Source organism: Colius striatus, chromosome Z, assembly GCF_028858725.1.
Source record: "Colius striatus isolate bColStr4 chromosome Z, bColStr4.1.hap1, whole genome shotgun sequence".
Lineage (NCBI taxonomy): Eukaryota > Metazoa > Chordata > Aves > Coliiformes > Coliidae > Colius > Colius striatus.
Window position 1 is genome coordinate 75,695,868 of NC_084790.1, and position 25,610 is coordinate 75,721,477.

General features: G+C 56.3%; 1 protein-coding gene across 4 annotated transcripts in view; it reads right to left on the minus strand.

Moving 5' to 3' along the window:
- TLN1 (talin 1) overlaps positions 1-25,610 on the minus strand; it is a 34,819-nt gene that overhangs the window by 3,741 nt on the left and 5,468 nt on the right. The window contains exons 1-52 of one of the 4 annotated variants that reach the window (XM_062017395.1): positions 25,366-25,434; positions 25,059-25,222; positions 22,784-22,881; positions 22,425-22,554; positions 22,047-22,199; positions 21,614-21,756; positions 21,095-21,222; positions 20,551-20,611; positions 20,162-20,266; positions 19,674-19,829; positions 19,337-19,438; positions 19,056-19,132; positions 18,694-18,874; positions 17,979-18,092; positions 17,562-17,670; positions 16,872-17,080; positions 16,654-16,752; positions 16,423-16,473; positions 14,562-14,729; positions 14,010-14,304; positions 13,760-13,926; positions 13,321-13,449; positions 12,871-12,984; positions 12,541-12,654; positions 12,249-12,383; positions 11,997-12,125; positions 11,785-11,887; positions 11,501-11,709; positions 11,298-11,417; positions 10,927-11,124; positions 10,452-10,591; positions 10,258-10,351; positions 10,014-10,103; positions 9,735-9,857; positions 9,409-9,552; positions 8,942-9,103; positions 8,713-8,853; positions 8,319-8,500; positions 7,869-8,001; positions 7,647-7,748; positions 7,366-7,536; positions 7,076-7,225; positions 6,851-6,952; positions 6,633-6,752; positions 6,178-6,324; positions 4,832-4,998; positions 4,413-4,596; positions 4,027-4,152; positions 3,608-3,724; positions 3,186-3,371; positions 2,969-3,076; positions 49-154 (exon numbers count right to left, since the gene is read on the minus strand). In XM_062017395.1, coding sequence (XP_061873379.1) covers positions 49-154; positions 2,969-3,076; positions 3,186-3,371; positions 3,608-3,724; positions 4,027-4,152; positions 4,413-4,596; positions 4,832-4,998; positions 6,178-6,324; positions 6,633-6,752; positions 6,851-6,952; positions 7,076-7,225; positions 7,366-7,536; positions 7,647-7,748; positions 7,869-8,001; positions 8,319-8,500; positions 8,713-8,853; positions 8,942-9,103; positions 9,409-9,552; positions 9,735-9,857; positions 10,014-10,103; positions 10,258-10,351; positions 10,452-10,591; positions 10,927-11,124; positions 11,298-11,417; positions 11,501-11,709; positions 11,785-11,887; positions 11,997-12,125; positions 12,249-12,383; positions 12,541-12,654; positions 12,871-12,984; positions 13,321-13,449; positions 13,760-13,926; positions 14,010-14,304; positions 14,562-14,729; positions 16,423-16,473; positions 16,654-16,752; positions 16,872-17,080; positions 17,562-17,670; positions 17,979-18,092; positions 18,694-18,874; positions 19,056-19,132; positions 19,337-19,438; positions 19,674-19,829; positions 20,162-20,266; positions 20,551-20,611; positions 21,095-21,222; positions 21,614-21,756; positions 22,047-22,199; positions 22,425-22,554; positions 22,784-22,881; positions 25,059-25,188 — 6,922 coding nt within the window. In that variant the 5' untranslated portion in view covers positions 25,189-25,222; positions 25,366-25,434. Of the gene's footprint in view, positions 1-48; positions 155-2,968; positions 3,077-3,185; positions 3,372-3,607; positions 3,725-4,026; positions 4,153-4,412; positions 4,597-4,831; positions 4,999-6,177; positions 6,325-6,632; positions 6,753-6,850; positions 6,953-7,075; positions 7,226-7,365; positions 7,537-7,646; positions 7,749-7,868; positions 8,002-8,318; positions 8,501-8,712; positions 8,854-8,941; positions 9,104-9,408; positions 9,553-9,734; positions 9,858-10,013; positions 10,104-10,257; positions 10,352-10,451; positions 10,592-10,926; positions 11,125-11,297; positions 11,418-11,500; positions 11,710-11,784; positions 11,888-11,996; positions 12,126-12,248; positions 12,384-12,540; positions 12,655-12,870; positions 12,985-13,320; positions 13,450-13,759; positions 13,927-14,009; positions 14,305-14,561; positions 14,730-16,422; positions 16,474-16,653; positions 16,753-16,871; positions 17,081-17,561; positions 17,671-17,978; positions 18,093-18,693; positions 18,875-19,055; positions 19,133-19,336; positions 19,439-19,673; positions 19,830-20,161; positions 20,267-20,550; positions 20,612-21,094; positions 21,223-21,613; positions 21,757-22,046; positions 22,200-22,424; positions 22,555-22,783; positions 22,882-25,058; positions 25,223-25,310; positions 25,435-25,610 lie in introns of those variants that run through there. The other 3 variants (XM_062017394.1, XM_062017393.1, XM_062017397.1) reach the window with 3 other exon arrangements.

The following is a 25,610-nucleotide window of genomic DNA, read 5'->3' on the forward strand; positions in this document are numbered from 1 at the left end:
CTAATCCCAGACTTCAGTCCTGCCCCTTTGAGCAGGAACTATCCTTACCTTTCATGGCCTCAGCTGCCTGGATAAGCTCGGTGACGGAGCTGGCCACGCGCTTGGAGTAGCCTGCCAGCTGCTGCTTCAGTTCATGAGTCGGCTTCTGCAGGATCTGCAGGGAAGGAACAGATGTGAGCAACTGGACAAGAGGCAAAGGTCTGTTTGAGGTGTGCTCCCCAGGGACAGAGTGGGATCCCCCAGCTCCCCCATACGTGCGCACACATCAGGCATTGCCTGTGATGCTTTCTCGAGTGACTGTGGCTGGTCTCCTCCTGCCTGAGGATGGGATGAGCTTCCCCTTAAGCCCTTCTGCATCCACAGTTTCTGGGACATCTCCACATACACAAGATCCTCAGCACATGCCTTCCGGCACTCAGCAGCTACCTCCCGCCCCCAGGATTTCTTCCCCTTAACCCCACAAAACATTTCAAGCTCCAGAAGCACTTCCTCCTCCCTGTCTCCATTTCAGAGGTTTGTCTGCAAACACAAGTTGGGCAAAGGGGGACATCCTGGAGCCATGTCCCAGCCCAGAAGGGCCATCCCATCTGGGACTAGTATTGGGCAGAGCTGTAGGGGTCCTTCACCGGGGTGGGGGTGGACACATGCAGACACCACAGCACACGGGTGTGCACACACACAGGGTCTGTACACACAAGCAGAGCTCAGCACTGCCGCTCAGCTACAGCAGGTGTGAGTACACACATCCCCCCCCCACCTCTGTGGTCCCTGCAGACACGTGCAAGGGCCACCCCAGCACTGAGCTGGGCACGCAGACACACTGCCAGCAAGGCTCATGCTGAGGTTAGACACCAGCAGGCACCCCAGAGTTGCCTTACTCACCGGCTGAGATGGAGGGAGAAGAGAGAGAAGAAAGCAGTGAATGCCCCGTTTGAGACACAGGGGTGCTGGGGATGGTGGGCATGGGGAGGGCAGGAGGAGGTGCGTGCTCTCCAGTGAGGGAAGAGGCAGCCGAGAGGTGTGGGAAGGAAGGGTCAGAGGTGGGGAGCTGTGCTGCCATCTAATGCTCATACCTCAGCCTTGCAGGGCCAGGGCACCTGGGTGAGGCTCCCACAGTTTGAGGAGACATCTACATCCAGAGCAGTCACAGAGCTGCTCTCCTCCTTGCACCATTTAACATCTTATTCTCCCACCCCAAATCGTATCACTGTAGTTTTCAGGCGCTGCTGTCTCTCCGCTTTTGGAGGGAGAGACCAAACACTAAGTCCCCATGGAGGCTCAAATTGTTCCACTCCCCAGTGAAATATGCAAGCTTCCCGCTCCTCTGCTGGGAGATACATTTTTTCCACCCTGGGCCACATAACTCTCTTTCTTGAACCCTAACCACGCTTGTTCACACTCTTTGTGAGGCTTCAGCGATGGACCCACAGCAGAGCAGCCGCCATCCTCCCCACTGCCCTGCATCCTTCCTGCCCCACAGCTTCCCAGGAACCTGCTTCCTGCTGATAAACAGGACCCATGAGCTCCATTCCTGCCTTCACAGGTCAGGGTGCTGCGGCTGCTGTGGAGGAGGAGTCTTGGGTGTGGGGATGTCTCAGCAGAGTCACCATATGGCTCGGAGTCCCCAAGCTGAGGGTGCACAGCGATGGCTGGTTTGCCCTCATAAACCCCTCTAGACCAAATGCCGCCACATTAAGGATGCTGCCTGCTCTGCGTTTAAAACTGCTAAACGGTCTCTGTCTGGAGCTGAGGGCATCCTGGAGGCTATGAGCTCACTGAGACACGCTTCCAGTGAGCATTTCACAGGATGCACCAATGTAGGACATTCAAGAGCCCGAGGGTTACACCCAGAAGACAGTGGAATAGCATGTTCCTGCATGTAGGTTGACCTCGGGCACTGCCACACTAAGTCATTAGCCTAATCATCTGCTAACAACACGTCAGCCAGAGAATTTCCCCTCAGCACTCCAGTCTTGGCTGCCACAACCTACGTGTGGCTAAAGCATCTTCCAGATGGATATTTGATCTAGATGCAGAGGATGGAAAACTCACTGCTCCCTTTGGAACTGTACTTGCAGTTACCTCCTTCAGATAAAACCAACCTCTGACCTCCCCTCTGCCCAGCTTCAACTTCTAGCCATTGTTTCCTGCCCACTTCTTTTTTGTGCTGCCAGAGATGGTTACTCTCTGCCTAAAGGGGCTCTTCCCTGCAGGAAAACACAGCTTCAGCTCCACTGCCTTCTATCTGGTGAACCTGAATGGCTTACTCTCACCAAGCCCTTCAAACCAGCTTAGTGAAACCTGGCCACAGAGCTGACTTGCCCTCAGTCTCTGTCCTGACCACAGTATAAGAGCTTTCACAGCTCTGTAGGCCAGGCCTGTCCATCCCTCCGTTGCCCTTAAACCCACCTCCAACATCTTGCCAAGAATGCAAACCACTGGAAGGGCCTCATTGGATTTTTTTCTACAGCACTATGGTCTTAATTTGCTTCTTGTAAACCACACTAATTTTCTAGGACGGCTAATTAAAACACACACTTGAAGTCCCTGGCAGGACTCAGACAGGGGAAGCCCACATCAAAAGGGTGCAGCTAGCACTTGCAGCTGTCTCCTCCATTATCACAGGCACTGCCCATCTCCCACTCTCCTGGGAAATAACAAGTTGTTTTCACATTGACTGAGGTCCCTTACTCCCACCACTTTTACTGGAAGCTGCTTCAGGATTTTGCTCCCAGCCTTTATCTGTTTAACAGCCAGTTAATCGCCATCTGTTGCTAGTTGAATACCTTTCTTCAGAGCCTGTTTATCTCTTTGATATCTGCTTCCAAAGCACAGGCAGCGAAGGTGGCTGTGCAAAGACCTCCGTGGGAGGAGGTGCAGAGCCCAGAGGACTTTGGGGATTTGGGAAGCACCCTGGCATGCAGGGGCAGCTTCTGCCCACTCTGGGAACCGGGAGAAGAACACTCACCACCAGCACATGCTCCAGCAGCTCCAGGTAGCCATCGGCACACTCCTTGCCAAAGCGCAGCGCCCGCTGCCGCACGTCCCCACTCACCTCCGGGTGGTAGGCGGCTTCCTGAAAGCCAGAGGCAGGGAAGCCCCAGTTCACATTGTTCCTGCTGGCACCCACAGGGCCCCACATCCGTCCCCTGCCCTGCCCACCCCACATCCCCTGTCCACCCCACCTTGCAGGCGCGCAGCATGTCCGCGATGGCACGGCGGCTCAGGTTGGCCGTGGCGATGACATCCTCCTGCCGACAGGAGTTGCCGGCAGCCACCGCTTTGGCTGTGGCCATTGTGATGCCCTTTGTCATACGGATGAAGTCCTCTGGGGTGGAGACCTTGGCAGGAGGCACAGGGGAGGAGAAGACCTGCAAGGTGAAAGGCACAGGTGAGGCACAGGACAGCAGTGAGGGGCACAGCATGGGGCGGGATGGTGAGGGGCAGTGGTGAGGGGCACGGCATGAGGCAGGATGGTAGCAGGGCAGCAGCGAGTGGCATGGGGCAGGATGGCAGTGGTGAGGGGCATGGCACGGGGCAGGATGGTAGCAGGGCAGCAGTGAGGGGCACAGCCTGGGGTGGTATCATGTATCGTGGCTGTCCTCACCGCCAGCTCTTGGCGGATGTGCTCTATCGTGGCCTCCAGTGCCCGTGTCCCTTTTGTAGCCTCATCCTCGACGGCCTTCACTGTCTTCAGCAAGGAAGTGACATTTGTCACCATCACCTGTGGAAGGGAGACGAGACACAGCTGAAGCCCTGCACAAGCTCTGGGATGCTGCCAGCACCTGTCCTCACCTTATGATTTGGTCCAAAACAGCCCTGTCCCCAGACTCCACTCACACCACCTCATCTTGCTCTCCCATCAATGCTTCCTTTGCATGTTGTGCCACACCTTTTATGTGCCCCTTCCTCCCCCACCTTGCCCTGGCTGCCTCCTAGTTGTCGTCCTGTCCCCAGGCAGGCAGAGAAGCCCCTCCTTACTTTCTCCACTCTCCCCCTCAACTTCCCATCACACCCAGTTCAGACCTTGGCAGAGTTCTTCAACTGGTAGACAGCAGGATCATCCCCAGCTTTGCCAGCAGCTGCTTTGGTGGCGCCAATCAGATCCCCAAGTGCCTTGGCCACATCCTTCACAGCATTTATCAGGACCACCTGGGGAAAGCGAGACCAGGACAACAGCTTGGCTACAGTCACACTTAGGCTGGGGCTGGTGTGGCCCAACAATGTGAAATTTGGGCAGCCCAGGACATATGGTATGCATTTATACAACATACAGTGCAGTCAGTATAAGCCAAATCCCAGCCAGTCCTCTACACAACGTACAGAGTCCAGCCTAGAGCATCACACACCACCTTCAACACAGCTCCTCCAAGCAAGCTACAAGCAGACTCCATTCACACCTCCCAACCCACCTGCGTCTCTGGGTCTTCAGATCCCAGGCTGGCAGCACCCAGCTTCACCACCTCTGCCAGGCGGGTGATGGTGGACACAGAGGACTGGGCAGCCTGGGCTAGCTTCTCCTGGCTGGCTGTGGCGTTCTGCACCAGGACCTTGGTGTCCTCCACCAGCGCTTTGGCTGTCTTCAGGATGCCCTCTCTGGGGAAGAGTAGGGAGTCAGAGAAGATGCAGCCCTCCACAGCACCCAGAGTCCTTGGGCTGTTGAGAGACTGCAAACCCTGCCTTCTCGTATTTATACACAAGCTGGAGAAGAAACAGAGTCAGCGCGACCCAAACACAGAGCTGATCCACAGCTCAGGAAGACAGGAGATGCTGCGACACAGCCTGAGCCCTGCCTCTGGCTAAGCAAGGACTGGAGGAGGTGCCTGGGTACCTGTGATCAGCAAAGGTCTCTGAGTTCTCCCGGTTGAGGGTTCCTGCCGTGGCAAACATGATGGTGGTGTCGAGGTCAGCAATGATGCCCGAGACGGCGCTGGCTGCAGTGATGCAGGCCTGCGTCCCACGGTTCCCAGCCTGCAGCGCTGCCAGCACGTGAGACACCTGCGGGGCATCAGCAGCAGGGTCAGCAACCCCCACCACACATTAAAGAGGGGAAGTGGTGATCATGTGGTCTGGACACCTCTTCTTAGCTTCTGTGTATTTATTTTCACCCTCTATTTGTTGTGTTTGGACTCAGCTTCAAAATGAATAAAGTTCACGTGACGGGCATCATCGGCACCACAGCTCACTCCCTCTTTGGCTGCTAGACTCAAGTTTCTGTACTCAGGCAAGCACTCACAGTAGAACTTTCCTGTTGGAAAGCAATCTTTGAAGGAAAGGACTTGCTGGAAGTCCTGATCATGCAGGCACACACCAGGCACTATGAACAAGTGTTTTGCTTTTTTACTATTGCTGACAAGCTGGTTTTGCCTGGGCCAGGTTTTTGGCAGCTGGGGGAGGCTACAGGAGTGGCTTCTTTAAACAAAGACCTGCCAGAAGCTCCCCTTGTAGCTCACAGGGTCAATGCCAGTCAGTTCTAAGATGGACTTGTAGCTGACCAAGGCCTGGCCAATTAGTGACTGATGCAACATCTCTGTGATTAATTGAGCAGGGGAAGAAGTTGCTGCACAGCTGCTAAACTGCAGCTGCAATAGGGAGTGACATAAGCTTCTGGCAACAATTTGTTTAAAAACGCCCCTCCTGCAGATCCTTGGCTACCAAAACCTGGCCCAGGCCAAACCAAACCACTACATAAGCCTTGCTGCTCTATCACTGCCTTATTGACTAGAGTTTTTTAGCCACGTTTTCATCTACTTTTCAGACGTTCTTTGGCAACACTTTCTACTACGCTAGCAAAAGAGGGAGGGGAGATTGATCACCCAGCACGAGCTGCACACTTGTCCGACATGCAGCAGACACTATGCCCACCATTGCAAGAGTTGATTTGGAGACTTCTGAGGTGCCACCTGTGTACAGATCAGTCTCTCTTGGCAGGCCATCATTGGCAGATAGCACCTGGACATCATGCTCACCCATCACAGCACCAGCTGCCATTATGGTACCTGGAGAGGGGGGGATCCATCCTCCATTTCACCCGCTGGGCAAGGTAAGCACGGCTGGGAGCCAGCAGAGCCCAACAGGACCAGGGGAGAACCCAGTATGGCAACTATAAAGGTACATGGCTCATTCAGTGTTCCTCCTACCTTGCCACACCACCATCCCCCTCTGTGGATCACTCACCTTCTCAGAAACTTTGCGTGCACTCTCTATCAGCTCCTTCTTGGTGTAGGCGTCGCTGGGGCTGCACTGCAGGGCTCCAGCCTTAGTGACCAGGGCAGCACAGCCATGGCCCAGCTCCTGCACTCGGCGCTTAATATGGGAGCCGATCTGGAGGGGAAGGTGTGTGTGTGTGAGAGAGCCTGCAGGGAACTAAACCCCACACCTGTGACACCCCCTGGGCAACACCAGCCATTCCCCCACACAGATCCTCTCTCCTGATCCATCCACCCACCCAGGAGGGGTAAAAAGGAAACATGGCTTTGCTCCACATTTCCACACCATATTGCAGGAGGTGTGAACGCTGCTTGTCTCCAGCTCTGAAGGGAGATTTGGGTGTCCCTGTCCTCTGCTTGGAGGCCCCAGCAGACCCTGCTCTGCCCTACAGCATGCCCCAGCACTGTCCCCCATGCCCGCACCTCCTCATTCTCAGCGGTGAGGGCAGCTGGCTTGGCCTCTTGTGCCAGCTGCCCATAGTCATTGGTGAGCTGGTTGGCCAGTACACCCAGCTCGTCTGGGTTGGTGGTGGATTTGGTGACCTGCCAACAGAAGAAGAGCAGGAGTTGGAAGGGCCCTGCGCTGGGCTGGGTGGTCGCTTGCCTGAGTGGCAGGCAGTGACAGGCATGCTTGCACCCACCATCTCCTGCACAGTCACTGCAATGGCCTTGGCTGTCTTCACCATCGTGGTCTGGTAGTCCACAAAGGTCCCCTCTGGCTCACCCATTGGCCCCTCATCAAGCTGAAAGAGACCATTTAGAGACTAAGACTCCATCTCCAGCCCAAAGACCTTGGGACACTTGACACAGACTCTTCCTCTCTCCTACCCTCAGGCCCAGTCAGGTCCCCTCCATGCTTCTCTCACCTGGTTGATGGCCTGGGTGATAGAGTCCACCATGCCCCCTACAACACCTGCAGCACTGGCTGCCTCATTCAGGGTTGTGGTCAGGTCCTCCACCGCCTCCTTCATCATCTGCACAGCCTCCTCCAGAGCCTCCTGGGTGTGGGCAGCTTGCTGTGAGGACAAGCCAGAGTGAGGGGAGCAGTCAGCAGGTCCCCTCCCGAAAGAGATGCTGCATGCTGACCCCAGGGGTCCGTGCCACATGCCCACACACCAAGGGGAGCACACCACGGACATGTGCTCTCCCTTCTCACCTTGGGGTTCCCACCGGCCTCCTTGGCTGTGTACAGCATCTGCAAAGCAGACTCAGCCAGCGTTTTGGTCTGGTCCAAGAGGTTCATCTGCTGCTGGTGGTTGGGTGTTTTGGAGGCAGCGCCAATAGCTGCCATAATGAGTGGCTCAAAGTACTGAGCCATCTGGGATACCTAGAAAAGAGCAGAATCAGCAGCTCTGTCTGCCTTGCACCTCTCCTCCAACCGTGACCTCCTCCAAGTGCACTGAACACCCTGCCAGCAACCCCCCATCACCGTGTTACCTTGTGTCCCAGCTGTGAGGCCTCAGCCCGTGCCGCACTGGCCACAGGCTCAATCAGGTTGCTGATCTCCTGGACCGCTGTGATCATCTGGTTGTGCAAAGCCTGTTGCAAAGAGAGGGTGTTGTGTGAGGCTGCAGCAGGGCTGAAGTCACCACGTCCCACCAGGAGCTGGGAGGCAAGGACAGCCATCCTGTTCAGCCTGCAGCAGTGTCCCTGACCCACCTCCTGAGAGATATCTTCTCGGGGGGCCAGCTGCTGGCTGATGGCAGCGAGGGAAGCCTGGTCCACCTCCCGCATGCATTTGTTCAGGACCTCGATGGCCTCATCACACTCCCGCTGTCCTGGAGCTTTGTCCCTGCAGGACAGATGGATCAGCCCAGTGCTGGCAGGTTTTGTGCCAACCCTTCACCCTCAGCCTCGGCTGGTGCTGGTGAGGGACAAGATCCCTCTCTCTGGGGCTCTGGGGGAACCCAGCAACAAAGAGCCTGGGCATGATGGCTTGTGTTCCCATCAACCCATCTTCTGACCCATCGCTTGCCTTGCCCTGACAGCTGTGGCCAAGGAGAAGATGAGCCAAAACATCCCCAGGGATGTGATGCTCACTCAGAGCAGGGGTACCTGCCAGCAGGGATAGGGCCATTGCCAAGCAGGCCAGGGCACGACTCGCCTCACCTCATGTTGGTGATCAGCTTCTTGATGGAGTCTGAGACAGTGCGAGAGTGGCTGGCCAGCACTGACCACTGCGGCGGGTCCTTGGGGTTGACAGCCAGAGAGCGGGCGGTCTGGATAAGGCCAGCAGAGCTCTCCAGCATGGTCTTGGCCGAAGACACAATGGGCTCCATGGCTCTGCGCCCCTGCGCCAGGAGATGACAGATCAGTGGTGTGTGCAAGGGACTGTGCCTCAGAAGTTACCCTCCCTCCCGTGATCCTCACCTCTCAGCAGCCCCTCAAAACCAAACACCTTTCCAAGCACCAGCCCCAAAGTGGGACTCCACCTCAAGCTCCTCCCCACTCTTTGGCAGCTCCCATCACAACAGCATCCTCCCTGCCCCCTGCAGCATCCCACCTCTGGGCTGATCTGGGCAGGAACAGTGGCAAACTCTGGGTTGGAGGCAAAGGCCGTCAGGTTATCCACGGCCTCTATGAGAGGGGCGGTGGCGGCGCGGCACCGCTCCCGGTTCTCCTCGTTGAACTCGCCATCCAGGGCCTGACGTGGAGAGACCGGAACAGTCATCCAACCCCCTCCACGCCCCAAACACTATCCCCACCGCAGCACCCTAGCAAAGAGATCCCACCTTGATGGTCTTCACCAGGTTGGCCGTGCTGTTGGCCACCTCCTTGGCTGACTGGACGAACTGTCGTTTGGCCACAGGGTTGGCAGTGCGGGACGAGGCCAGGCGGCACGTGTTGCACAGGGCTGAGGTGTGCTTTGCTACAATGGTGGCTGCTGACAGCACCTGCAGGGAGCAGCAGGGGCAGGCGGGAACCACCATGACTCTCTGTCCTCACCATTCTCCCTTCCCACCAGCCTCACATAAGGCACCAGTGAGCACACAGGTCTCTCTTGAGACCCAAGAGAGATTGTCAAAGTCCTGCATGTCCATACAGACCCCCATCTGGATTGCCACCATTGCACCAAAGCCACCAGCTGGTTCCTGGCACAGCTGAGGCACTAGCCATTATCTTGTCCAATTCCAACTAGCTTCACACTCCTTTCTCTGTGTGCAAGAAAATGCTTGCCAATCACTCAGCTCATACTCACCTGGGACTGGGTGCAGGCAGGGTCCACCAGGTTCTGGCAGGCCATCTGGATGGCTTGGTTAGCTCTGGCGAACTGAGTGGGGTCTACCAAGCCCTGTTGTCCAGCCTGGCTGTTGGGGTCTGAGACCCCCACGAGATAGGCAGCCTAGGAGCATGAGGGAGGTGGTGAGAGCTCCTGCACAGGGGAGAGGCTCAGAGCAGGCATGAGCTGCAGGGGACGCTGGCAGCACCATTCCACACGCCCAGGCTCTGAGGGGCAGGGGAGAGGTGCAAACAGCAACTAAGCACCAGAGATAACATTCAGGGCTGGGACTGAGCATATCTCACCTGGGCAGCTGCCTCGGTCAGCCCACAGAGAGCTTTGGAGGCGGCACTGATGGAGTCTCCAAACTCGGGCAGTTTGCTATTCTTGGCGTTCTGGGAGATGCCAGCCATGGACTCACCCAGCACCTGCAACACACACCACTCTCTGATCAGAGATCATTTCCTTCTCCCATGCCATGCTCCCTGGCTCAGAGCTCACTCTGCTTTATCAATAGGGGAGGAACTGTCTTTTCCCTTGCCTCCACATCCTTCCCAAATCTCCCCCTCCAGCCCAGGGCTTACCTTGGAGTTCTCCATGACACTGTCAAGGCAGTTGAAGTAGGACATATCGTTGACAGTCTGCATGGGGTTCTCCAACAGCTCCTTCACCGTCTGCAGGGACATGGATGTCACATCCAAGGGAAAAGTTTGTACCATCCACTTGCATCTCTTCTTTGCTCCCCTCCTGCCCCTTGCAGCGGGGTGTAGCTGCCCCTTTCCCACCACCTCAGCTCCTCCATTGCCTTGTCAAGATGTGGCTTCTCACCTCCAGCTCCCGTAGAGCATTGTCACACTCCTTCTGGCCTGGTGCCTGCTGGGTGCACATGGTGATCAGCTGGTTAATGCTGTCGGTCACAGCTCTGCCAGAGAGAAGGGAGAAAGACCCCACAGATCAATGCCAGCTCAGCCACTCAGCCCCACTGCTACAGCAAACAGCTCATGGGCAGAAGCTCCTCCTACCGCGCTGCAGCTGCCAGTTGATTCTTGAGGTTGGGGGCTGCAGGGTCGGCAGAGAGTGCCTTTGCGGCCAGCAGCAGCTTGCTGGAGGACATGGAGATGCTCTTCAAGTTCGACACCACCTGTGCCTGGTCTTCTTTATTCTGCAAAGGGCCAAGGAGAGTTACCTGCTGTTGGTTTTCAAGCTCCACACCCACCCTGGGTGTCCTCCAGCAGTTTTCAAGCTGAGCCGGTTCCCTTCATCTAACTTGTCTGCCAAAAGCAAGGATATGGTGGCAGTACTTGCTGAACAAACCCAAGCCACTATCTCTGCTGCTGCTGTGGTTCTGCACAGCTCCAGACCTTATCTCAACAGCTGTGCTGGCTGCAGCTACCCTAACCACCACTGCCTGGCAACCCTACCAGTGGTCAGACACCTTCTCAGGCATCCCAAACCTTTCACCACACCCAGGATCGCCCAATGGGCGCTTGCACTCACCGGGGACTGGCTGGCCATCTCCACTCCCGCCTGCAAGAACTCATTGAAATCCTGTCCAAATTTGCCAGAGGACTTGGCCAGGTCTTGAGGGGTGCCACGTGATGCCTGCACCAGCTCGTTGGCAGACTGGTTGAGCCCTGCGGCCGCCCGGTTCAGCTGGCTCTGCGCCTCCTGGAAGCTCTTGCTGCTGGGAGGGAACTGGAGGCAGGGAGAGTAGTTAGGAGAGGCAGTGAGGAGGATGGAGAAGGAAGACGGAGGATCTGGCACACGCCTGGAGACATGCTACAGAGGAAGCCGGTGCAGACAGACTGGCTTGCATTCCTACAGGGCTTCCCCTCCCTCCCTTCCCCTTCTAACCCAGCTCAGCTCACCGAATCTGCCAGCAGCCTCTTGCTGGCGTCTCCCACCATGCGGATGGCAGCATCCACGTCCCGCTGCCCTGGCAGGCAGTTAACGCAGCGGCTCAGCGCCTGCGACACCGCCTTGGCCACCTGTGGAAAACCAAAGAGTGGTTACGTTCCCCCGGACACGGCCCTGCATCCCTCCTGTGGGCTGGCGCCCTGTTTCCCCATACCTGGGCCAGGCGCTGCTGGCTCTCCGGGTCGCCAGGCTTGGCCACCGCCTTCCGTGCCTCCTCGATGAGGTTGTTGGCTTTATCCATGACGTCGCTGGCACACTCGAGCATGGCGCTCTGCACCTGTGGGTCGGGGGTGCTGGCTGCCACGCCACGGGCCGCCTGGCTGAGCGAGCGCAGCGCCTGGGCCACCTCGCGGGCAGCGATTCCTGCAGGGACAGAGAGGTCAGCAGCTGCCAGCACAGCCCCCGAGCCGAGCCGAGCCCTGCTGCAGAGAACAGTACCTGTATAGTTCTCGTTGCCCTGGGCCACCTCTCCCAGGAGGTGAGCAATGGCAGAGCTGACAGCTTTTGTGCTGTTCCCCAGGTCCTGGGCACACTTCTCCATCTGTGAGGGGATGAGTGGGTGACATGGTGGTGGACAACACATTCTGGCAGCTCCCCTGCCCTGGCATCCACCCCGCATCACTTTGTAACACCCTGTGCCATGGCCTCACCGTCTCTCCAGGCAGAGGCTTGAGCTTTCCATCACGGGCAGCTGCCTTGGCTTCCTGCAAGTCCCTCTCCAGGCTCTGGACCAGACCCAGCGCAGAGTCTATCTCCAGGGGTCCGCATGCCTCCTGAGCCTGTGACGGGGGAGAAGGGAAGTTGAGCAGGGTGAACACTGAGCCCACCCTGCTGCAGCAGAGACTGCACTCCGCTTTTCTGACAGTTGGGAGGCCCCTGCAGGACAGGACCCATCCTCTCACCTTCTGAGCAGCTGTACGGAGCTCAGCCAGTGCTGCGGCCAAGTTCTTGGCACACTGGCTGAGCTGCATCGCAGATGCTTGGTCTGTGATGGTAGGGACAGTGGCCTTGGCTGCAGCTACCATCTTCCCACCAGGCTGTTGGGCCAAAAGAGAAAGGCTGTGAGAAGGAGAGAAACGCAGCATCTCTCTGCTGCCCCCATGCAGCAGGCTTCCCACTACCTTAGAAGGCCAGGCATGGGAGGAAAGCTCTAATGCTAGAGCCAGTGCGGGAGGCTCCCGAAAGCACAGGTACCTGCAGGAAGTTCTGGCTGGCAGCAATGAGTGCCAGCTGGGCACTGGGGCTGTCTGGCTGCGACTGGCTTCCTCGCACGCCCTGCACCAGCATCGGGATCTGCTCCGCCACCACCTGCCAGAGAGGAGGATCACTGGAGAGGCTTATCCTGGAGGAGATGGAACTAATCCAGAACCAGTGGCTATAAGACTTGCTCCTGGGGGAGCTGTGTGAGGATCCCAAGGTCCTGTCGGCTCACTGCAGCCACACATCAAACTCTGAAGCAGTTGAAGGGAGAAGGGCTGGGGAGAGGCAGTAAAGGAGATGCCAGGATCAGGCCTGGGCCCTTACCTTGCAGCTCTGCACCAGCTGCTGCTGTGCAGCAGGGTTCTTGTTGGAGGAGGCAGCGTGCTGCGCAGCAGCGATGGTCTGGGTGGCAGAGGCAGCAGCTTGCTTGGCTGCATGCTGGTAGGGGAGGCATGGGTTAGCACTGGTGGCAGGGCAGCCTAGCCTGGCCTGAGCCCCCCTGCCACACACCACAGCCCAGCTCCCCATTAAACATAATTTCCTGTGTCTCTGCCCACGACACAGAAGCATGCCAAGCACCCTTGATGCCCAGTGTCCCAAAACAACACAGTGCACACCAGGGAAGGGTGCAGCAGGGAAGTCTCTGCAGGATGCAGCACAGACACTGTACATGGAAACAACTTTGCCTCTTTGGAAAGTGCAGGGGCTCCTGTTAAGGTCTCACCTGGTGACTGTACCTGCTTGCCCCCAACAGCCCCATGCCCAGCATCTCACCTCCAGCTTGTGTACAAGCTTCTTCTTGATGGCATTCTGGGCTGCCGCATTGGTTGCCATGCGGAGCCCCTCTGCTGCCTCGCGGAGCCGCTGCTGCTGCTCCTCACTGTCTGGGTGTGCTGCAGCTCCCTGGAGAACGGAGGAAACCCATCACACCTTGCAGAGACCACAGGGTCCTTTGTCCTCCTGAAGCAGCAGCTGTGCTCTGGCCTGATGCCTGGGAGTCCCCCACAAGGCCACCTAGCTGCTTATGGTGCCAGGCAGATGCTCAAAGAAGAGCTAACAACTCTTCTGCTACCACCCAAAGCTCGTGAAGGAGCCTCACTCTGGGAACCACTCCAGCACTCAGGGGCTGCTTGTCCCTTCCCCAGTACTGAGCCAATGGCACCGGATGGGGCTGGGGGACAAAGCCAGAATCCATCCTGACCAGGCCGCTGACCTTCGCAGCCTCCACCATCTTGGCAGTTGCATCCGCCAGGATCTTGGCTGCGCTCAGCAGCTTGCGTGAGTTCTCCAGGTCTGTCTCTCCCTCCGCATCGGCTTTGATGGCATTGACAAGGTCGGAGGTGGCCTGGGCCAGAATACGAGCCTGACGCACCATTTCCCCTGGGGCAGAAAGGAAGGCTGGCCCATTAGCAATACCCACGAGTTCACCAGTACCTCCCCACCTGCCTTGCACCTGCGCTCACCAGCATCACCCATAGAGCTGAATATGTTCTCGGTGACATTGAGGATGGTGTCAGTGGCCTGGTCGTAGCGCCCGATGGGCTGCCCGCCCAGGGCGTGCTGCTTGATGTGTTGCAGCAGGTCGTTCAGGGCCTGGGTGACGGCCGTGGCTGCCACCCCCACCTGCTTCAGCAGCTGGTCATCATTGGTGGCTGCCTTGGAGGCCTCCACACAGCCCTCTGCTGACTTGGCCACCAGCTTGCCAGCCTCGATCAGCTGCTCCTGGCAGACTGGGGAGCTGATTGTGGGAGCCACTACCTGGAAAGGAGGAAAAAGGCTGGGCAGTGAGCATTGTGGGACAGCTGTCCCCAAACTTCTGCACCTCCAAAGTGTAATTTCACTGCTTAGGCACGGTGGCAAGAACCCCAGCCTGAGGCAGACCACACTTCTGGTGCCAGATCCCTTATGTCCCACCTGAGGGACATAACACACCTACAGTCCCAACCCTGGAGCTGCTACCAGCCAGGTGATGCTTGCAATCACACCAAGGCAAGGGTTAAAACCCCACTGTTTACCTTGGTGCAGGCTACCAGCTGGGAGGTGGAGAGGGCACACTGGGTGGCAGCAGCGATCACTTGCGTCTGCAGCGCAGAGTCCTCTGTTTTCTGAGCCACATTCTTGGCTTTGAGCACCAGCGCAGCTGCAGCACTGGCCACTGCTTTCGCCAGCTGCATGAGCATGTCCTGGAGGGGGATAGAGAGGGTCAGCTTGGAGCAACAGCAGGAGCAGCACCAGCAGCCACCTGCCTGCAGGGCTCTTGTGAAACATTCAGTGGGGAAACGTGAGCTCTCAGGAGCCTTTCATCCACTCTGTCCCAGCACCAGCCACACCAATACCTGGAGTAGCTGGCAACACCTTGACCCCATCTCTACTGCGTGCTACAGCCAGCAGTGAGGCTGTAACCTGGCCTTGAGACACAGTCTGCACCACCAGGAACACTGCCCAGAGCAGCTTGTACAAAGCTCAGCATCATCCCACCACACACTGCACACTCAATGCCCACTCCCCAGGCAACGAGGCCTTGACGCTACTGCAGCCACAACCTGCTGTAAGGCATGGCCAGCACTGCCTGGCTTTGCAACCCCAAAAAAAAAGAAGGGACAGATCCCTCCAGCCATGAGGCAGGCAGAAGCTGGACATGGCACAGCCGCACTGGGGTCAGCTCTCAGCCCACAGGCTCACATCACCAGCAAGAGGCGAGCAGGAGATGCTGTCCACGCTGGTGGCCTATACTGCAGGCACGCCAGCTATCTTCTAGCTTGTTAGCAACTGGCCACATCTCTGCTGTTATTCCAGGTGTTAAAGGAGAGGCATGATGAAGCAACCAGTCTCCTTTCCCTGGTGGTAGCAAGGAAGACATGGGTCTGCCCTGCCAGCAGGAAAATAGGCAGCAACCAGCACATGGCAAAATGCTCTCCCGCAGAGCATCAGACAGGACAGCACACTGTAGCCTTCAGGATCAGTTCCCATGGCTCACCAGCGCCAGACAGCAAATGCTTGAGGCAAAGACCTCAGCAGGCAGGACAGACCTCTCTGCTGCACAGGCAATCCTGTTGTGTGCACCATGCGCAGAGCTGAAACCTCTGGCCACCAAAGCAGAAGTGTCGCAGCATCCCCTATGCCTCCTGGCAAGCCAAGACTGCTCCCACTGCAATCCACCACCTTTCCAGACAGGAGAAGAGACCGCTGACCACATGCACCCAGCTGCAGAGACCCCCACGCTGCACCCGAGCCCAAGGAGGGAAGTAGATACACTCGGGTCTGGCAGCTGCCAGGCAGAGCATTCCGCTGCAGATGCGCAAATTGCCTCCCAGGTACTAAATCTGCCCCTTGAGGCTGCCTTCTCCTGGCACTGCTGCCTGGCCAAGCATGGCTTCTTGCCCTGGTGCTAGCTCTACTGCTGCCTTGGCTATCTGTCCAAGCTTTTCTGCTCACATTGAACCTATGTGGCTGCCATGAACAGAAACTCCTTTCTGGAGTCTGTTTTGGTTTATACTATGCTTGCATGATCCTCCTCAGCATGGTATGCTACCTCCCTTGTGCTGGCAGTTGTGGGAAAGCAAGCCAGCTGGAAGTCAGCTTGGTCAAAATAAACCACCCCACGAGGCTCCAGCCAGGCTCTCTGATAGCATAGGTAGGCAGCTCCCACAGGAACGGCAGGCAGGAGCTGAGGCAGCTGCAAGGGAGGACTCTCAGGGCAGCGCTCGCCCAAGCAGCGACCCGAGTGCATGGACTTCTAAAAGCCAACCACCAGAAAGGTAAATTTTTGACAAGAGCCCTTCTCCAAAGAGTTTGGTTGATCATTGCCAAAGGAGCAGGCCCTCACACATTGGAGAGGGTAGGAACAACTAAGCCATGCCTACAGCTCCCTTTTACCGTCTTTGGGTCAGAGGCAGGCAGGATCCAAGCACGTCGGCTTTCTGGGATCTACATGGGAATCCACAAGACAAGAGGTGTTATATCACAGCAGCTCTAGAGCCTAAGATGGGCAATGGCCTGTCATCTCCCTCAGCAAAGTCACAGCCGGAGCCCTCCTTGACAGGTCCTGTGCAAAAGCTGAGAGTTTTAGGGAGTGTGTGTTCCTGGTTGCCCCCTCAGTGCACTCACCTGGAACCGGGGGTCAGTGTCGCTCTCCCCGATCTGCTGCAGTAGCTCCCCACTGGTCTGGCCCACGAGGCCAGCAGCCTGCAGGAGATTCTGGCGAGGCTGCAAGGAACCAAAGCAAAATCAACACTGGGCTCACGAGCAAGCCTGAAAACCCCACTCGATGGTTCCCCTTGGCTCCCACGCTTCTCTCAGCTTCACAGCCCCCTCCTGCCGCCCACCTCAGCACCAGCAGGCTGTGCCGTTTTCAGCAGGTCCGAGACGGCGCTCGCCAGGTTCTTGGCTGCCTGCAGAAGCTGCCGCCCATTCCCTCCCTCATCCTCCATCAACGCGGCCAGCAGCTTCACGCCCTTGGACATCTCCGTCAGATTGGAGGAGATGGTGGTGACAGCGCAGCCCACAGCAGTGTAGTCCGTGTCTGCCGGATCCCCTGCACAGGGAGATGAGGCAAGAGGGGATGCGCTTCAAGCGATGCTCCAAGAGCATCCCCATGCCTGTCACCAACGTGGCTCTCCCTCCTAGGAGCTGGGGGAAAAGACCCTCTGGCTCCTAAGCCAGAAAGGTTGTCATATCAGCAAAGTTTAGGCAGGAGAGCCTGAGGAAAGAGAGCTGCACTGTGCCATGGCTGTGCCTGCAGCTGTGGCAGGGACCAGATAATACACTTCTGGTTCAGAGGATGGTTGGTCAGCCAAGGACTGGGAGGAAGGACAGGACTGGGCAGAGGCAGGGTGAGCTGCAGGGCACAGCCAGCTCTATGGGGACATTAGCAGTAGTCAGGGCTGATGCGGCTCTAGTTGGGGCAGGCTGGCTCCTCTGGTCTCTGATGGAGGGCAGGAGTTGCAGCCTTCAGACAGGACAGAGTAAGTATTCTCTAGAGGTGGGACACTCCTGTTCTGAAACCCTCCCTATACCTGCAGTGAGGTTGACAACTGAGGCTGTGCCAGCAGTGATAGCATCCACTTGGGAGTGGATCTCGTGTTTTGACTCATCCATCTTGTTTTTACGCCACGCTTTGGACGCCTAAAATGGGGAAAAAAGGGTCAGGAGATGGTGCTAGAGGGTAGCTGCAACCATGCTCACAGAGAGAGATGCAGGAAAGATGAGACAAAGAAGAGGGAAGGAAGAACTGCAAGCTCACTCAAAACTCTCCAGCCCATCTTGACCAAGCAATGTGACCAAACGTAACCTCCATCCCCTGCCCCCAACCCTTTGCAGATGGTAGATCTTCCCAGGAGCTGCTGACACCTCTCCTGGGAAAGCAGCCATCCTCACCCAGCCCAGCCACTAATCTCCAGCAAGGTGTCCTCAAATCACCCCCCTTCACTCACAGCATCCTGCCCAAGGGGTGGCAAAGTCTCGAAGTCATCCAGTGTGGCCTGGGCTGCATGCACAGCCTGCATGCTGGAGTTGATGGTGCCCGTCAAGGCTTGCTGGGCTGAAGTCTGCAACACAGAGACCAACTGAGGTATGCTGGAGGCTTGAAATCTAGGCTTAAATATTTGGCTCACATGGCCCCTTCTCTGCACTTCTCACTGGGAAATGCTGTGTCCCACCATGGGTACAAGCAAGCCTCACAGTTAACCAGCTCTCAGGGATCTGATGCAGAGGAACTCCACAAGGCTTTTACAGCAAGCCCACAGTAGGCTGAGTGGGGACAAAGTAAACATCCTCCTCATGGCCTTTTCAAAGTGCTTCTCCAGCTGCAGAGGACATAGCACGCAGCAAACCCACGCACAGGGACCTGCTGCAAACCAATGGCAGCACGGTGGGGCTGGCCAGGCACATCAGCTTGGGGCAGCTCAACCTGAAGGAGAGGCTGTGGCCACTAGCCAGGTGGGAACACCAGGGTGGAGCTCAAGTTTGCAGAGCGGGTGCGGGATGCCAGCTCAGCCAGGCCAGCAAGCACACACAGCCAGGGCCACAGAGACCTTGCCCTTCACAGCAAGCCACCTTCTACACACAGTCCCAAATGGATGGGTCTACACAAGCCTGATGAGCATCTTTCCAAGTTTCTGCCCTTCAGTGGGCAAAGGGAGGGCTTACCAGGGGAGGCATGTGCCCTCGGTGCATTTGGCCACTGGTGATCTGCAGCTGAGGCTGCGGCATCGTGCCCACCTGGAAGTTCTCCGGCCCTCCGGCCCCTGTCCGCATGATGGCTGGCAGGGCCACCGAACCCAGCTCGGCCTTGCCTACACGGTTAAACTGCTGCTGCAAGACAGTTGGCCTGAAACAGAGAGAAACCCCAAGTTAAGAGATGTCCATTGCCCCAGCACCAGGCTGTATGGTAGGGCTGCCACCAAAGGACTGGCAGCTCTTCCTCCAGACACACTGTGCTGCACGCTTGGCTGGAGCCCGCTCTCCACTCAACTTCCGATAAGCAAATAACTTGCTCCCAGAAGACTTACTTCTTTGGAGACACGGAATCTTCCAGCATGGTGGACTCCTCATCCCCCTCCAGTCCAAAGTGGTCTTTGCTTTTTTTCTGTGAAGGGAAAGAGAAAAATGTGTCAGACACCACATACCCTCCAGCCTCCTCCTGGAGCCCAGGCACCATACCAGGGCCCTACCTCCAGCTACACCAGCAGGCCCATGTGTCAGTGGCTGTCTGGAGGCAACTGGATGGGGCAACATGTCCCCCTCTCTGGAGAGGAGTTTGTTATCAACATCTTTATCAGCACAGCCTCACCTTTTTGAGGATGATATCGATGTAGCCAGCAATCAGCTGGGCAATCTGCTCCCCCTCTGTTGTCTGCACCGAGTAGTAACCATCCTGGTAATCTCCAAAATCCTGTAATGGCAGGCCACAGGGTAGCACTGGAGCCAGGCACTGGCAGCCACCCTGAGCCCCTCTGGTATGCATTAAGCACCCAAGCACCAGCCTCAGAAACAAGAGTGGGGAGAGGCACCAGAAGAGGGTAAGGCTGTCTCACCAAGGGGCAAGACCCAACAAAGCAGCCCCCACTGCTGGGGGCTGGGGGCAGGGGGCTGGAGGGCCAGGGCCAGGGCCAGGGCCAGTCCCCTACCAGGGTGAAGCTCTTTGGTGAGGCTGCCCAACGCTTGATGTTGGTCAGACTCCACTCCTGAATCACTTCCTTGGTCTTCTCATCCACACGCATCACGCACTCCTTGGTGATACCCAGCAGCCGTGGTACCAGCTTGTTCTTCCCCTTCATCTTCTCCTGCAAAACGTGACAGAAGTGTTGTAGGTTGTCCATGGGATAGATTCATCCACGCAGAGACCTCTGAGGCCTGCTGCGGCTACCAAACACTGCCAAGGCCACATCTTCTAGGGGTGGCAACCATGATATGGGGGTTGAAAATGAGAAGCGTGAACCAAGCAGTGAGAATGCAGTGCACGGGGAAAGGGAAGAAACAGAGGCAGATAGTGGAGACAAAGGGAAAAGTGGAGCAATGTGGGTTGAGAGGTAGCAGATACAGACATGACAAATGGAGGGATGCTGGAGGAGTTTTGTCCAATGAAGAGGTGGGATCAGAGGAAATGCTGCTCTACCTTGACCAAGAAAAAGGAGACTCCATATGTCTTGAGGGAACGAGCAAGTTTCACATAGCGAACTTTGGCCTCAATCTCACTCATGTTCCCACAGTTCTTGTGGGCCTGAAACAAGACAGAACATTACACTAGCTCCATGGTCTCCCAGCAGTGCCACCATTGGTCTGCCATAACCCTTCCAGGCTCTCCCTGCCCCACCAGCATCCCCTGCCCCTGCTACAACATCCCTCTGACCTCTGGGACCTCAGGAGCTGCCTTGTCTGCCCACCTAGAGCTTCCTGTTTCTCACCCACTATGCTGCTAGGTGTTGTCTCCAGAGACAAAAGCAACCTTTGACGAGGAGGAATCTTTGAGGAACCTAGGTCTCAACACATTCCTCCTGCACATACCATGAAGATCTTGCGTTCCCCTTTCTGCTTGATGTACTCCTTGGGCAGGAAATCCTTGAGTCTGCCAAAAGGGAGGCAAGTCAGCCATCAGCAGCAGAGCCCAAAGCCAGTATTTGTTTTCAACTACAAAGAAATCCAACCCACAGACTTGGACAAATCCCTGCTAGGGCACAGTCTGGGAGTTTTTGGGAGCAGGATGCTGCTGCAGTAATGAAAGCTGCCCCAGGAACTGCCCTCCTGACAGTGGGGTGGAGGTGCTGAGGATGCAGCCCCTTGTGTAACATCAGGGGAGGCCATATGGTGGGCTAGGGTGCCCCCATCAGAGCTATGTGTCCCTGGGAGTTGCCAGAGAGAGCAGGATAGAGGGCTGGCACTCCTTGCAGCTAGTGTGGACATCCACACTTGGGCACTGTGCTGCAGGGAGGAGAGGGCTGGCACCAGAGGCAACCATAGGCTCAGAGCCCCTTGTGTTGGCATAGGGCTGGGGCTGCCAAGCTGCTCCAGTCACCTTGAGACAAGCCCAGGGACTGCCCAGGACACTCACTCCAAAAAGCCTGGCTTGTGCTTCTGCTCGTTGTGCGGCCCAAACTGGATCTGGCACTGGTAGCCAGCGAATTCACAGGCTTTGTCAAAGGAGACAGGGTGGGAACCGTTCAGGATGTCATCACGAGCCTGTGTGGGAAAAGAAGACACTGCTGTGGGACGGGCAGCCAGGCAGCCCTGTCACCAATCTCCGCCACACCAAGAAACACTGATTTTCCTAGGCTTAAAAAAAGAAGGGTCCCTGAAAAGAGGATCTGGGACCAGGCTGTCCTGGACAGGGACCATCATTAGGTCTACAGAAGGAACAGCAGCAGGACTTCAGGATGGTTCCTACCAGACAGAGGAGCCACAGGATCTCCTGGGGAGCTCTGAGTACACAGGCCTGAGGTTACCATTGTTGGCTCTTACTCAGGAGATAATATGGGCATTTTGATGTGTCCCCATGCTGGTTTCCGGCCAAAACCCTCAGCCACCAGCCACAGCACAGGGCAGTGGAGCCAGGCGCTCCGGGGAGCTGTACCTGCACATAGAGCAAATTGAGTTGCACGGGATCTCGTGAGTCCACATTCTGGTCAGAGTAGAAGAACTTGCGCCGCAGCAGCAGTGTTTCATTGTCGTCAATACCTTGCTCACGCAGGGTGCGGCCATGGTCCAGCCAGTTCACTGCAGGCAATGCCAGGACATGAGCAGGGACAGGAACCAAGTCACGGCCGGTCTCAGACCCAGGGTTGGCTCACAAGGAGTGAGAAAAGGCTGTCTGGTGCATCTTAGCTCTCACCCCTCTGCCCTGGGCCTCTGGGCAGGAGACATTCCAGGGAGCGTGGGCACACATTCCCTCATCACCATCATCTCCACTCCCTTGCATTGGTTATTCCTTGAGCAGGGGTCCCTGCTTCCCTCCCTCCGGCCCTAGGCATAGGCTGATCCCATTTCCAGCACACGCAGGCACTTACACTCATCATCTGTGTGTAACTTCTGCTTAAGTTTCTCCATCTTCTTCTCATCTCTCAGCAGGGTCTTGTCCTTCTTGAGTGTGCCGGTAACTTCCTCCTTCTTCTCTTCCATAATCTCCCGAACAAGTGAGTACTCATCATAGTTGGTGATGCCTGCAGGAGAGAATTGCTCAACACATCTTCACTGCCAAATATGGAGCCTGAAGCAACGCAGGGGTGCAGAGCAGTGTCCTCTCCCCAGTGTCACACACCTCCTCGACATCCCTTGCTGCCTGGCCATCTGCCATGGAGCTGCTGCTGCCCTCCCAGCATCCCCATCAGATGCTGCCATCTCTCCCCACTTTCCTTCCTCCCCCCATTGCTGCCCTCTCCTCTCACCAATCCGGGCACAGATTGTCATCAGCATGTCTGTGACAGTTTTGGAGTCATCCACCATCACTGTTTTCACTGTCCCATCCAGCATGCGGATCTTCAGTGGCCGCTGCTTCTTCTTGTACATCATGGTGTCCTATGGGCACAGAAGAGCACAGCTCCAGCAGCAGCACCGGCACAGGGTGCCCACATCCCACCAACAGCTCCCATCTCCCGCCTGCAATGGCTGGGGAGAAGTGGAATGCTGCAGGGCAAGAGGCAAGGCAGCAGGGCAGGCACTCACATCACCTCCACAGCACTGTGGGCATGTCCAACTGTGGAGCTAAGGCAGGTACCAGCTAGAAGGATGTAGGATGGGTCCTTACCCCATTGCGAAGCATGTAGTAGTCCAGAGCCTTCCCAGCCTCCAGCCAGATCCCTTTCTTTGGGTCTTCATCCGAGAGGAACAGCCCAAAATCATTGGCTGAAAAACAGATAAAGTCTCTGCCAGGCTAATCCCAAGCAGGACAGGGTCACTGAGATGCCAGTCTGTGCCCACAGATGTCCATTGGCGTAGCCCAGCACACGAAGCACAGTAGTACCATCAATGCTGGAGTCTAAACATAACAAGTGGGTAACAAAGCTGGAAAGCAAGCTTCAAGGTACATGTTTTACAGTAGCTACCTACAGACAAAATTATCTGAAGCATGCCTATGCAATGCTGAACTTGGAACTCGTAGTCAAAACAGAAGGAACAGCTCGACAGCTCTCCAAAATCTTCAGTGCAATGTGTAGCAGTGACCACGTAGTCGCAGTTAGGTAGTAAAAAGCTGAAAATCCCCAGGAAGGGTGCTGGGAATTCATCTGTAAAACCTAAGTACATTCATCTCTGGATGAGTGTGGCCTGCACCACCTCAGAAGGACGCAGCAGAGTTTGAAACAATACAAAGAGGAGCAACTTAAACGACAAAGCCTTGGTACCAGGAGCTGTTACTCCTCCATTTGGGGAGGAGGAGGAAGGGATCAAGGCTAACAAGGTCTCTGAGGTGGCGAATAAGTGCTGCTTATCAAATCCTGCTCCCTCTGGGCTGGAGTACCCAGTCAAAGTGCTGCTGCTGGGACCCGCACAGTGGCACCCCAGCTTTGAGCCACAGGGATAATTTTCCTGCTGCAAGAGGCCAAGACCACGCCTGGCTTTGGCCTTCTCCACCTTTGCAACAACCCTGCCCCGCAGGCTGCCTTGGCTGGCTGTGTTTATAACGCGTCATCTGCTTGGCAGCTCTCTGTGGGGAGGGACAAATTCCTGAGCCACCCGCCCGCCCCACTCCTGCCTGGCCAACGCTGCCCTTAGGATCCTGCTAAACAGGGAGCACAAAACCCACAGAGGCTTGCCATTTTATTTTTAAATTCTAAAATTAAAAAAAAAAAAAAGTAATAACCAACAGAAGCTATCTTCAAAGCAAGTTCCACGAGGACAACCTTAAAAGTGCTGAAAACTGAGCAGCTTGCCCCAGATCCATACATTGGGTGGGAAGAGGCACTTCTGGAGACAGAGCAAGAGCAGAGCTGGAAACCTACACTGATGCCTCCCCAGTCCCAAGGTGTGAGAAAACACCAGGGCAGCTCAAAAAAGGACCCCTGAGCGCCACTGGGTAAGGAGAGCAAAGAGAAACAAAACCTGCAAGGAACCAATAGGAAAAGAAGAGCTGTGAGCAACTGAAAAGGAACAGGGGAATAAGCAGTTCCCTTTAAGGTTTTCCCCTGGCCTTTTTTTTTTTTTTTTTTGTAAGCAGGCTGGCTCACGCCCAGGAGCAGGAAATGCAATGCTCCCTCCAACACTGCTACAGCCCCACATCCACACAAACATCCAGTCCCTCTCTGAAACTGAAAGCCATGTTCTGCCAGACAGGGGGCACGGTGGGAGAAGGCATTTCCTCCCATCCTCGAGGAATTTGCTGCTCACAGATGTTGCTGTACTCCCCCACCTCTTCCCATGACTCTTGACCTCCTGTTTGCTGCCTCTCCCCAGTGGTATAGCAGCTTTCAGGGGCAGCAGGGACCCAGGAGAGCCCCTAAGACAACGTCCCAGAGCTCCAGCCCTCCCTCCTCCATGGGGACAGGCCACATCTGCGTGGGTGTGAGTCACATCATAAGCTTCTGAGTCCTAAGCTTAATTTTGAACTTGGTGGCTGCAGAGAAATATTAAGAGCTGAGAAGGCTTAACGAGGTAACAGAGAACCAGCACAGCTCTGTCAGAGAGCTGCCGGTAGGGAACAGACCTGACTATATATCCCTCAAGACAGGAAAAAATAACTTACATGGCTTATTAATGCTTTCTGCAACTCCTGCAACTGTTTAAACCCACCTAGTCCTCGCTAGTGGTGATAGATGCAAGTAGGACAGAGGAGCAGAGACAGAAAGGGCTGCAGGATCAATTTGCTTCACAAGTTATTTCACTTCCAAATGTGGTTTCCTACCTTCCAAACCCCTAAATTTCTTCTGAGGTATTGAGGAGGAGCTCAGCTCCCTTGCCTCAACTGGGCAGGAGGACTTTGACCCTGCTCCCTCAACCCCACCACCACCCTGGGAAAGGCCAGACGGGCACAAGGTGTCACGAGGAAAGGGAGACTGCTGAAACACCAGGGGCCACCATGAACTTACGCTGTCCCATCTGTGCCTCGGGCACGCGCTCGCGGATCATCCGGCAGGCATCGTACACCATGGTGGAGGGCTCGAACTGCATCGTCTTCACCACATTGCCGATGCTGATCTTCAGTGACAGGGCAACCATCGTGGCGGCTGGGCTGTCCCCACTCCTGCGTCACCTGCCACGGAGACAGACGGGTTAGCTCTGGCTGCTGGCCACCCTCAGTGCGCAGGGTCCTTCCTTCTCCTCCTCCCCCTCAGCAGCACCTCAGCTCCCCTAAAGCCAGAACTCAATTCTGGAAAGGCTGCAAGGGGTTACCACCTTCCAGCCCCGTGCTGACTGTAGGGTCTCCAGCCAGCGTCTCCTGGTCCCAAGGACCCAAAGTTGATTTTCCTCGCCTGTGAGAGTGACAGCAGCTGGTACTCGGCAAGGAGGAAGCGAGTGCATGGGAGCACGCGAGATAAGCAGGGACAGCACGACGGAAGGGGTTATAATTAAACTTGCCGTGACACAGAAGCCACAAGAGGAAAACCAAGCTTTGACCCTGAGCTGGCAGGGTCAGTCCT